Genomic DNA, 12680 nt, shown 5'->3' with positions numbered 1-12680 from the left:
ATTAAATGCGGATTAAAGGGAGAAAGGTTAAATTATATAATAGCTATATGGTCTACATAGAGTAAAACCATTTCTTTAAATGGGGAGAGGAATAGGGTGAGCATTTGTAAAAAATGTTTAACACTGTTTCCAGTAATCAAAATTGACAGTAGTAGAATTATTATTATTCTGAGGCAATCATATGCTCTGTACTGGATTTACAAAAGACTAACATGGTGCTTTTCAGAGAGATTTTCAAACGAAACGGAAAATAATCCATTTTTCTCATATATCTTTACCATAAAAAAATTTTAGGTGTGTCAAAATATAGTTGATTTTTATATGTTTACACGAGAAAATGTCCAAGGTAATGGTTTTTATTATGGTGATGGGAGAAGTGGTTTAAAGCAGTATAATATGATCTCATTGATATGTGCACACACACACGATTATAGCTTTTGGATGGAATTAAATGCATCGAAGAATTTTATTTTCATATTTTGTCCTTTCGACATCACAGGCAGCCATAAGCAACAATAATATGTATATCTACCTTTGCCTGGTAGTGAAACTGAGTTTATGATAAACAAGAGGCCTGGAATCTGTTCAGTTATTTGCCCAGTTTCACTGGACACTAGCCATGCCCATTCCTTTACATTTCACTGTAACTGCTTTTGCACTGAGTACCTGCAACAGGGAACATATGGCCAACAAAGCTGAAAATATTTACTATCTGACCTTTTACAGAAAAGGTTTGACCACTTATCTGTTATAGTATTTCTTGATTCCTTAAAAGATTTTTTAAAAAGGGGAAAAAATTCCTGAAGGTTGACTTTTGATTCACTTGCAGAAATATAACTGCATAATATGAATAACCTCTCCTCCAAAGATTCTTCTGTTTCCTTCAAATATGCCCAATTCTCTACTTAAAGATTCTCCCCGCTGCCTTCTTTTTTTTCTCCTGTTTTTCATGCCAAATTTCTACAACCAACTAACTTAATTCTAACTTTTCTCACCTTATACAGTTTTACTCCTATAGTTTTTGTAGTTTGACTCCTCTCCCCTTCTTCTTCCAATCTACCATCAACATTCTATGAAAACTGTTCTAGTCATGTGTTTTCACAGTGAACACGGGGATCAAAATTTTTTTAAATGGATGGATCCAATTTTTCAAATGGTTCCTCGGTAATCATTTGTTCAACTTCCTTTCTACAAATGAATTCAGAAGGCCTGGAATCCTATGTGTCACTCCACTACCTGCCAACTAGACCTTATGTAGGACTTCTCTGTGGACTTAGAGAGATTAGGATTTTATCAACTCTGGTAACACTTTAATTCTATGAGGTCCCAAGAGATCTGAAAGGCCTGTTCAAAATCAGTTAGTGGTAAGCCCAAACTAGTTCAGAAGTCACAAGACCCCTACAGTTTTTCCACTGTACCTTGGTAGTTCTCAAAATGTTGTTTAAATGTCTACGACTGTTAGACTGGTTCTTTTTTACCTCTGAGCCCTTTATCAGCCCGTTGGTTACTCGCTCTTGTGGCTCTGTTTCCAAAATTATAGCTTTCATTTCTAATTCTTATTCCACTTTCCTATTTCCAGCTTCTTAAAGGACACCTCCAATTGCCCAAACTGTCATTTTCTCCACAAAACTGACCTCACCACCAATGTTCTAAACTTAAAAAAAAAAACAGAAAAAAAACAAACAAAAAGCCAAAATTTTGGCTCCTTCCTTACCAAGGTTACTACTTTTTATTAATTTTATTACATATATATGTAGTTTATGTGGTAGAATTATGAGTTCTGAATTTCAGATATTATATTCCATAAGCATTTCTAATATTTAAAATTAAATTTTACATGTAAGTGAAAAGAGCATTATATGATGAGTCCAGAGACCTGTGTTCAAGATGTACTTCTTCGGGACATTTCACTAAACCTTTCTGAGACTCAGTTTATTCCATGTGGTTATTAACACCTATTTCACAGAGAATTAAATAAAATAAAGGATTGGAAACATTCATAATACACTCTATAAATGTACACAATGGCCTTCAACCAGATAAAACAAGCCTAGCTTAGCTTACATGCTTACCTCAGTGTAAATGCTTACCTTCTACCCACCATACACTAGCCTGGAGCTACTCAAGAGATATGTAGGATTCCTCCTCCCTGGCCCCTTTTCTTAGAATAGCTTTATTGACATGTAAATCACCTACCGTAAATTCACTCTTCAAAATGTACAATTCTATGTTTTTTGTATGTTCGGAGTTGTGCAACCATCATCACAATCAATTGCATAAAATTTTCATCACCCTAAAATGAAATTCCCTACCCTTTAGCCATCATCCTTGAATTCCCCCATCCTAAAAACCACTAATCTTTCTGTCTATTCACCTGTTCTGACCATTTCATATAAATGGAATTATACAATAATGGTCCTTCGTGACTGGCTTCTTCGAGTTAGGGCAACGTTTTCAAGGTTCATCCATGTCACGGCATGTATCGGTACTTCATTTCTTTTCACTGTTGAACAATATTCCATTATATGGATATACCACATTTTGCATATTCATCATTCATCAGTTAATGGGCATGTGGGTTCTTTACACTTTCAGGCTATCATGAGTCGTGCTGCTATGAACAACCATGTTTAATAAGTTATTATGTCGGTATTTGTCTCCACTTCTCTTGGGTATATGCCTAGGAGTGGAATTGCTGGGCCATGTGGTAATTCTACATATGTTTACCTTTTGAGGAATACCTTACTTAGTTTACCACAGTTGGCTCCACCAGCCAACATCCACATCCTCATCAACACTTACTATTGCCTGCTTTTGTGATTACAGCCATTCTAGAGGGTGTGACAGGGTTATCTCACTGTCATTTTTGACATATATTTCCCTGATGGTCAGTACTGTTGAGCATCTTTTCATAAATAGTTCTGTATCTTCTTTGGAGAAATGTTTTTCAAATCTTCAGTCCATTTTAAAAACTGAATTACTTGTCTTTTTACTACTGAATTTCTATATTCTGGATACAAGTCCCTTATCAGATATGTAACTTGCAAATACTTTCTCATTCTGTGGGTTATCCTTTCACTTTCTTGTTGAGAGTTTCTTGGTTTCCTTTGAAACACAAAAGTTTTAAATTTTGATGTGGTCCAATTTTACCTGTTTTCTCTTCTGTTGCTTTTATTTTCAAGATCATATCTAAGAAACCACTGCCTAACCCAAGGTCATAAAGATTTATTCCTGTGTTTTCTTCTAAGAGTTTTACAGTTTTAGCACTTACATTTAGGTCTATGATCCATCTTAGGTTAATTTTTGTTCTTGGTGTGAAGTAGGAGTCAAAATTCATTACTTTCCATGATGTTGATCAGTTGTCCCAGTACCATCAGTTAAGACTACTCTTTCCCTCACTGCATTGTCTTGGCACCCTTGTTCCAAGTTTACTTCCTATTCAATCCCCTCCCTAGTTGAAACACTTAGCTGCTTGCCCTTAGATGATCTCTTAACTAGATTCCTTGCTTTCAACATACTTTCACCATTTGATTTTTTTTTTTTTTTTTAGTTTTAGGTGTACAACATATTGTTTAAAAAAACTTTTTTACTGAAGTATAGTTGATTTATAATATAATATTAGTTTCAGGTATACAACATAGTGATACAAGTTTTTATAGATTATACTCCTTTTATAGTTACTATAAAATATTGGCTATATTCCCCTGTCCTATATAATATATCCCTGTAGCTTATTTATTTTATAAATAGTAGTTTGTATCTCTTAATCCCCTTCCCCTATCCTGAACCTCCCCCCTTCCCTCTCCCCACTGGTAACTACTAGTTTGTTCTCTATATCTGTGAGTCTGTTTCTTTTTTGTTATATTCACTAGTTTATTTTTTTAGATTCTGCATATCCATGATAACATACATTGTCTTTTTCTGTCTAATAAGCATAATACCCTCTAGGTCCACCCATGTTGCTGCAAATGACCTTATTTTATTCTTCTATATGGCTGAGTAATATTCCATTACATATATATGTACCACATCTTCTTTATCCATTCATCTGTTGATGAACACTTAGGTTGCTTTCATATCTTGGTTATTGTAAATAACGCTGCTATGAACACTGGGGTGCATGTATCTTTACAAATTAGTGTTTTTGTTTTCTTCGAATATATACCCAGAAGTAGAACTGCTTGATCATATGGCAGTTCTATTTTTAGTTTTTTGAGGAACCTCCATACTGTTTTCCATAGTGCCTGCCCTAATTTACATTCTCACCAGTGTACTAAGGGTTCCCATTTCTCCACATCCTCACCAACACTTGTTATTTGTAGACTTTTTGATGATAGCCATTCTGAGGGGCCCAAGGAGTCCTGGGGCTGGTGTCACACAGTTGGTGGGTGGGGATGGGGGCCCCAGGGAATCCCGGGGCTGATGCCCACCCACCAGTGAGTGAAGCCAGGTTCTAGGGCTAGTATCGGCCAACTGGTGGGCAGAGGCAGGTCCTGGGGTCTCTGGCTGCAGGGCCCAGGAGTCCCAGAGCTGGTGTGGAACCACTGGTGAATGGGGCTGAGGCCCAGGGGGTGCTGGGACTGGTGCATGCCCATGGGTGTGTGACGCTGGCCCCAGGGCTAGTGCCAACTCACAAGTGGGTGCAGCCAGGTCCTAGGGTGTCTGGCTGCAGGGCCCTGTGGGTCCTGGTGCTGATGAGCTAGAGGGAGGGTTCCACAATGATTCTTGCCAGCACCAGTGTCCACGTGGTAGAATGAGCTCCCCAAATGTCTGCTGCCAATGTCTATGTTCCTCGGGTGCACTCCAGTTGTCTCCTGCCTCTCCAGGAGGCTCTCCAAGATCAGAAGATGGGTCTGATACAGGTTCTTTTCAAATTACTGCTTCTGCCTTGGGTCCCAGAGGGTGTGAAATTTTATGTGCACCCTTTAAGAGTGGAGTGTCTATTTCTCATAGTCCTCTGGGTCTTCAGAAAGTGAGCCCTGCTGGCCTTCAAAGCCAAATTCTGGGGACACGTCTTCCTGGTGCAGGACCCCTGGGCTGGGGAGCCTGATGTGGGGCTCAGACCCCTCACTCCTTGGGAAGAACCTCTGTAACTGTAATAATCCTCCCATTTGTGGGTCGCCTACCTGGGGGTATGGGTCTTGACCATGACTCCACCCGTCCTACCCATCTCACTGTGGTTCCTTCTTATTATCTTTAGCTGTAGACCTTTATGCCTCCAGTCTTGCTCATCAATAACTGCTCTGTAAACAGTTGTTAATTTTGGTGTGCCCGTGAAAAGAGGTGAGCTCAGGGTCTTCCTACTCTGCCATCTTGGCCAAGCCTCTCTTAACTTCTCTCAACCCTTTAATTCTTTAATATAGAAATATTCACTTAATCTTTCATGTAATTTTTTTTCAGAAAATAAAAAAGTAGAGATGACCAACTCATTCCTGAGTATTTATTCATTTCTCAAAGAATTATAAAAATATGTGCATTTTCTAAGGAAGAACATCTGAAACTAAAGAATGTTGTGGGTATGTCATGGGTGGGAGGGGTGGAACACAAGACCCTCTGGATGCAACTACCGTTTCAAGCTACAGACCTGCACTTGCCAATACTATAACCATTATACACACAACTACTGAGCACTTAAAATGTGGCTAGTCTTACCTGAAAGGTGCTGAAATTACAAGATGTGCATTGGTTTTCTAAGACTCAGTATGGAAAAAAAAAGCAAAGTACAGTATACCAATTTTTAAATATTAATTACATGTTGAAAATGCCAACATTTTGGATATACTGAGTTAAATGAGATCTATTATAAAATTCACCCATATTTTACATTTTTCAGTGTGAAGACTAGGAAAATTTTAATTACATTGTGGTTTGTATTATATTGCTACTAGACAATGCTGCTACTTGATCTCCTAAGAGTGACTTTGTTGAATAGATTGGCCTCCTGTGAAAATAAGTTTTAGTGGGCATAACTAAGTACACCAAGCCCTTATCTGGCAAGACACAATATCTGTAACTCCAGGTTACTGCCAAAAGCATATAGTCTCAAATTATCTCGGTCACTTACTACTATTCCAAAAGCTCACTTGGCTCACCTCAAGAAGAATAACTTTCTCTCATTCCTTTGTCAGCGCAGCGTTACTTAAAAATGTGATGCCAGAGGACCTGGCCCTCCATTTCAAACATGCATTTTTAAACATACATATTACGGGTCTCATCCCAGACCAAATGAATCAGAATCTCTGGTAGTTGGGCATGATCCAGTTGATTCCTCTTTACAATAAACCTTGAGAGCTACGACTCTAGATCAGTGGTCAGCAAACTATGGCCTGCAGGCTAAATCCAGCTAGCTGCCCATTGTTGTAAATAAAGTTTTACTGGAACATAGCCACACCCATTTGTTAACCTATTCTCTACAGCTGCTTTTGCAATACAGCTACAGAGTTGAGAAGTTGTGACAGAGATTTATGGCCTGCAAGGCCTAAAGTATTTATTTATTATCTGGTTCTTTACAGCAAAAGTTTGCTGACAGTGCTCTAGATAGTCTAAATTTTATTCTGTAACAACTCAGAATACCAAAGGAAAGATATCTGAAAGTATAGTTCTGCAGCCTCAGAAAATGAAGTTAACTGAATTATGCTTTGGCATAAGTTTCTGGGCTTACAATGACAGGTCTATTTTTAAAAACCTTCAAAAACGATTCCTGGAGGGATGGTTGTTGAGGACTTCCATTCTGTCACAGTCCCTCTCTGATGAGGCCCAGAGGCAACACAGCTCTGTGTTCCCAGCACAATAGTTAACATGTTTGAAAACCAAAGAATTATGAACTATATACTCATCTTATCTCCATGTATCTTTTGATGACATTTTTCTGGGCTAGTACCCCCCTCCCTCAGGGCAAAAGAAAACTGAAGCACAAGAAGAGCCCAGCTACAGAATGGAGTTTACACTGACCTTCTTCCTAGACAGGAGTTCCAGACTTGCCTGAGTATTACAACTACCATGATGAGTTGGTGTGACACTTTTAACAAATTCAAAAAATCAGATTCTGTTTTCTCAACGTTCAGAATCTTTTCCTACTTTGCCTAAGTTAATGAGATACAGATCTGTAGTAAATAACCTAACATTTCCCCACAACTGACAAAACCAGGCAAAACAGTAGAAAGGAGAAACGTACTTTAGCTAATTTAAGTGTCTTATTTTATTTTCCTTACTTAAAAACTAAAAAGGTATTAGGAAAAAACAAATGTAACGTGATACGGTCAAATTACACCTATGGTCTCAAATGATCTAGCTTCTACCTTAAGAAATCATAAAAAGAAAAGCAACTTAAACCCAATGTAAGCAGAAGAAACATTAAAGTAAGAGCAGAAATCAGTGAAATACAAAGCAGAAAATAAAAAATATCAATGAAAAGAAAAGCTGGTATTTTGAAAAGGTTAATAAAATTGTTAAACCTCTAGCCAGGCTGACCAAGAAATAAGAGAAGACACAAATTACCAATATCATAAATGAAAATGGGCCACCATTACAGATCCTAAAATATTAAAATAAGAGAATGTCATGAACAATTTTATGTCTATAAATTTGACAGTTTAGATAAAAGGAACTAATACTTTGAAAGATACAAACTACCAAAGTTACCCAAAAAATCTCCAAAAGCTAACAAAGAAGAAATACATAACCTGAATAGTCCTATATAAAATTAAAGAAAATAAATTTATAGTTAAAACCTTTCTCACAAAGAAAACTCCAGAACCAGATGGCTACACTGGTGAATTCTACCAAACATTTAAGGGAGAAATATCTTCAGTTGTACACAAACTCTACCACAGAACACAATAGGGAAGAATACTTCCCAACTGCTTGTTTTGAGGCTGGTAGCTTTCCTTACTCCAAAACCAATAAAAACACAAGGAAAAAGTACTAACCAATATTCCTCATGAACACAGAAACAAATATCTTCATAAAACATTAGCAAATCAATCTGGCAATATATAAAATGAATAATACATCACAACTAGGTAGAATTTATCTTGGGAATGAAAAGCTCTTCAACATCCAGAAAAGCAAGAAACTGACCATGCCAACAGACTAAAAAGAAAACTCATATGATAACCTCAATCAATACTTACCAAAAAAGCACTGGCAAAATCCAACATCTATTCATGATTTAAAAAAAAAAAAAAAAGCCTCTTAGCAAAGTTAAGTATAAAAGGGAACTTCCTCAACCTAGTAAATAGCAAAACAGAAATACATGGGAACTTCCTTAACCTCATAAAGGGCATCTACAAAAACCTTACTGCTAACATCATACATAATAGTGAAAGAATGCTTTCATTTAAAATTTGGAATAAGGCAAGGACGCCTGCTTATTACTGTCCCTATTCAACAACATCCTGGAAGTCCTAGCAAGTACAATAAGGCAAAAAAAAGAAATGAACAGCATATAGATGAAAAATGAAGACATAAAACTGCCTCTCTTCACAGATGAGATGACTGCATAGAAAAATGCCGAAGAATCTACCAAAGAAGTTCCTAGAACTCTAGAAAAGTTACAAGTTCACTATTTAAAAAAAAACAAAAATCAACTGTATTTCTACATATTAATAGACAATCAAAAACTGAAATTTTAAAAAATACCATTTACAATAGCATGAGGAAACATAAAAAATATACTTGACTAGAAATCTAACAAAACGTGTGTAGAATCTGTATGCCGAAAACTACAAAACCGTAATGAAGAGATACATCACATTCATAGTTTGGAATACTCAATACCGTTAATTCTCCCCAAATTAATCTGTAGATTCAATGCAATCCCAATGAAAAATCCTGGCAGATTTTTTTAATTTGACAAACTTATTCTAAAGTTTATATACAGAGACAAAGGAACTAGTCAAAATAATTAAAAATAATAATAGTAAGTTTGGAGGATTCACACTACCTGATTTCCAACTTAATATAAAGCTACAATAATCAAGGCAGAAGTAACTGGCAAAGGATAGACACACCGATCAATAAAAGAGACTAGGGAAAGACCGACACATGTATGGTCACTGATTTTTGACAAAGGGAGAAAGCAATTAAATGAAGAAAGGATAACCTTTTCATAAATCGTTGTTCAAAAAATTGGACATCCGTATTAAAAAAAAAATCCCCTAAAAAAAAATCTTCATACAAAATTTAATTAAAACAAAAACAAAAAACAAAACAAAACCTTCCAGAAGAAAACAACAGGAAAGATATTTGGGACCTTAGGTTTGGCAGACTTCTCGGACACAAAACCAAAAGCAAAATCAATAAAAGCAAAAACTAACAAATTGGACTTTATCAAAATTTAAAACTTATACTCTGCAAAAGACACTGTTAAGAGAAGGAAAAAGGCAAGCCACAGACTGGGAAAAATATTTGCAAAACAATACCTATTAAAGAACTTGTATCCTGAAGATATTCAAAACTCTCAAAACTCAGTAACAACTTCTGTGCACCAAGGGACAATTAACAGAGTACAAACGTAATCCATGGAATGGGAAAAAAAAACATTTATGAGTCATATATCTGATAAGGGGTTAATGACCAGAATATATAAAAACTCCTACAATTCAACAAATAAAACCCAATTTAAAAATGGACAAAGGAACTGGACAGATGGCAAATTTTTGTTATGTGTATTTTACCATAGTTTAAAAAAACAGTAAATATAAAAATTAATAAACAGAAACCGCAATTAAAATAGAGTTGGGAGGCCAGAAGGGGGAGCACTCATGCACTGTGCTGTTAGCAGAGCCCAGCAAGAAGAAAGACTTCCTCTTCTTGCCCGCCAAGAACTCAACCAATGACAGACTGTCACAATTCAGCCAATGAAAAACCACTACACTCTGGACTCTCAATTCCTCCAATGGACTCTGTTTACTACAGCCCTCCCAACTTCCTTTTCCCCTCTATAAAAGAGTTCTATTTTTGCTGGGGTCTTGCACTGTGTCTTGCAGTGGCTGCAGAGAATTGCAATTCTCTGTTGATCCCAAGTAAACCCATTTTTGCTGGAGAAATAACTTGCAGTCTATTTGTTTACAGTCAATATAAGAAAACAAAAAACCTAATTAAAAATGCGCAAAAGATTTGAACACCTTTTACCAAAGAAGATAATGGATGACAAATAAGCACATAAACAGATATTCGAAATCATTAGTCTTTAGAGAACTACAAACTAAAAACCACAATTCCATTCCTAGGAATTTACCCAAGAGAAATGAAAAGCTACATTCATTCAAAAACCTGTACACTAGAGATTTATTCACAATCACCAAAAACTGGAAACCACCCCAGGGTATCAAGACTGGAGAATGAATAAGCAAATTATTCTACATTCATACAATGGAATACTACTCAGCAATAAGAACTACTGATATAAGTACATCACGGAGAAATCTCAAGTGCATTAGGCTAAGTGTAAGAAACCAGTCTCAAAAGGCTATGTATTGTATGAGTTCACCTACATGAGAGAAAAAGCAGACATACAGGAACAGAAAACACATCAGTGGTTACTAAGTGCTCAGGGTAAGCGGACGGGGTTGACTACAAATGGCACAAGGGAAAATTTCAGGGTGATGGAATTGTTCTATATTGTCTGTAGTGGTAGTTATATGACTTACATGACTAAATGCGTTTGTCAAACTCAGAACTGTACACTAAGGATGAATCTTACTGTGTGTAAATTATATCAATAAAAATAATACAGGCATTAAGAAAATAAATGTAATGTGATAAAATACCATATTATTCTATAAAAACCAGGCAATTAAACATTTATAAGGTATGATGGTATATGTTTAATCTGATTTAAATATGCTATCAGCACATTTCAAACAAATTCAGGCCATACCTTAGCTTTATAAATTAAAAGTTAAGGTTAGTATTATTTAATGATTTCTTTCACCATTTAGGGAGACACAAAAAAGTCTTATCTGAAATCACTGTTTTTTAATAATTAATTTACCCACTGTCTATCATGTATAGATTCAAAGATTCACGAGATAATCAGGGGCAGGGTGGTTCAGGAACATGATTTTCCCCCTTTCCATTTTCCTAGTAATGGATATAGCTGGTAGAAGTAGTTAAGTGTAAAATACTTAAATATTCTCTAATCTCTTTCTGTACATTCTCTAAGGAGAAGGGTAATCAGTAGAGTCAGCTCTCTTCAAAGGGAGAAAGGAGAGATTTATGGGAGGCACTACTTTATGTCAAGCATGAGGTGGCATAAGCCCCATTTTTAACACTGAAAACCAATGCTTTAGAAGCTGGTTTGGTCACTTGCTCATTTCTAAAGGGAAGCAGGCAGCAGTAGGATTCAAATTCAGGGCAGTCTCATTTCAGACAAAGCTCTTACTCTTTTTTTTTTTTTTTTTAAGCTATTATTTATTTAATTCTTATTCCAGAATTTTCCATCTATTTCTAGTGCCGTGTGGCATGCAGGATCTTAGTTTCCCAACTAGGGGTCAAACCCACTCTCCCTGCATTGGAAGCGTGGAGTCTTAACCACTGGATCGCCAGGGAAGTCCCACAAAGCTCTTACTCTTACCCAGCTTACTACGATTTGCTCTCTGCCCATCTGCAATTGCTTAAGCAAGAGCTTGGCTCTGCATGTTTCAAATCAAGGAGTATCTTTTAAGATTTTATTACTCACATGACCCTGATCAATTTTAAACCCCAAGCCTACAATACATACATATATACTCAGAAGAGCTGAATCAGTTTACAATTTACACGAAAATATGGTGTCTTTTATCTGATCAAATTTTTAAAAATAACCACTTAATTTCTTAAGTCATGATTAAAAACAGCAATATACAAATAACAACCAAAAGGATATATGAAAAAGTAATCATGTTCACTTTTGACCTTAATAAAGAATTTATTGCAACTCTAATTTTAAACAAAGGAATATCGAAAAGTTCTTCCCCTTTCTTCTGGCTTCCTGACATCTGGCTTTCCTCTATTGTTTTCAAAAGCTGCCAGTATCCTGACCTACACACAGATTATTTACTCCAACAGAACTCACCCTGTGAAGTGTCACCGTGTGTTGTTCCCATATAGCTGTTTCCTCCATTGCTGTGTTCTGATAAAGGAAAAGAAAAACAAATAATTATCTTTTAAGGAAATGTCTAATAAAGTGAATGAGAACATCTAGCAAACAATTTAGCACAGTAAAATACCAAAATTCATACTTTCAATATTAGATACTCTGAAAAAGGCTTAATAATTATAGAATGTTTTTTGCTTGCTTTTGTTTTTGTTGTAAGAGACAGGAAATTACACACAGGAACTTCCTTTGTTTTTAACTTAATTTGGACAGATGCCACTCTATATTCATTTCATGCCAGCTGAAATCAGTGTTCAAGCTAATTCTGCAACTTTATACTTAACATCAGATAGAAATGAACAGAAGTTGGAATAGTATTTTTAAATATCTAACGAACAACACATAAAACATTTAAAAGTATTCCTTAACGTTGTGCAAAGGAAGGGAACGTCAAATACCTCTGAACTCAGTAATTATAAATACACGTATCACAGGAAAACAGATAAGACCATTTGATAGGTTTGGTCAATGGCTGCTTCAGTATCAGTTAAAACATTACTGCTCCACCTAGTTTCAGTTTTACTACAGAATTATCTTCAAG

At 36.0% G+C, this 12680-nt stretch overlaps 1 protein-coding gene across 6 annotated transcripts in view; it reads right to left on the bottom strand.

Annotated features, from left to right (window-relative positions):
• The window catches only part of TJP1 (tight junction protein 1), a 113300-nt gene that overhangs the window by 76412 nt on the left and 24208 nt on the right, over positions 1 to 12680 (bottom strand). For all 6 annotated transcript variants that reach the window (XM_036843346.1, XM_036843347.1, XM_036843348.1 and 3 more), the window contains exon 2: positions 12059 to 12115. In XM_036843346.1, coding sequence (XP_036699241.1) covers positions 12059 to 12115 — 57 coding nt within the window. The remainder of the gene's footprint in view (positions 1 to 12058; positions 12116 to 12680) is intronic.

The sequence above is a fragment of the Balaenoptera musculus genome, chromosome 2 (genome assembly GCF_009873245.2).
Source record: "Balaenoptera musculus isolate JJ_BM4_2016_0621 chromosome 2, mBalMus1.pri.v3, whole genome shotgun sequence".
Taxonomy (NCBI): Eukaryota; Metazoa; Chordata; class Mammalia; order Artiodactyla; family Balaenopteridae; genus Balaenoptera; species Balaenoptera musculus.
Note: the sequence above shows the minus strand (reverse complement) of the source record. Positions and strands in the feature narration are given on the sequence as shown.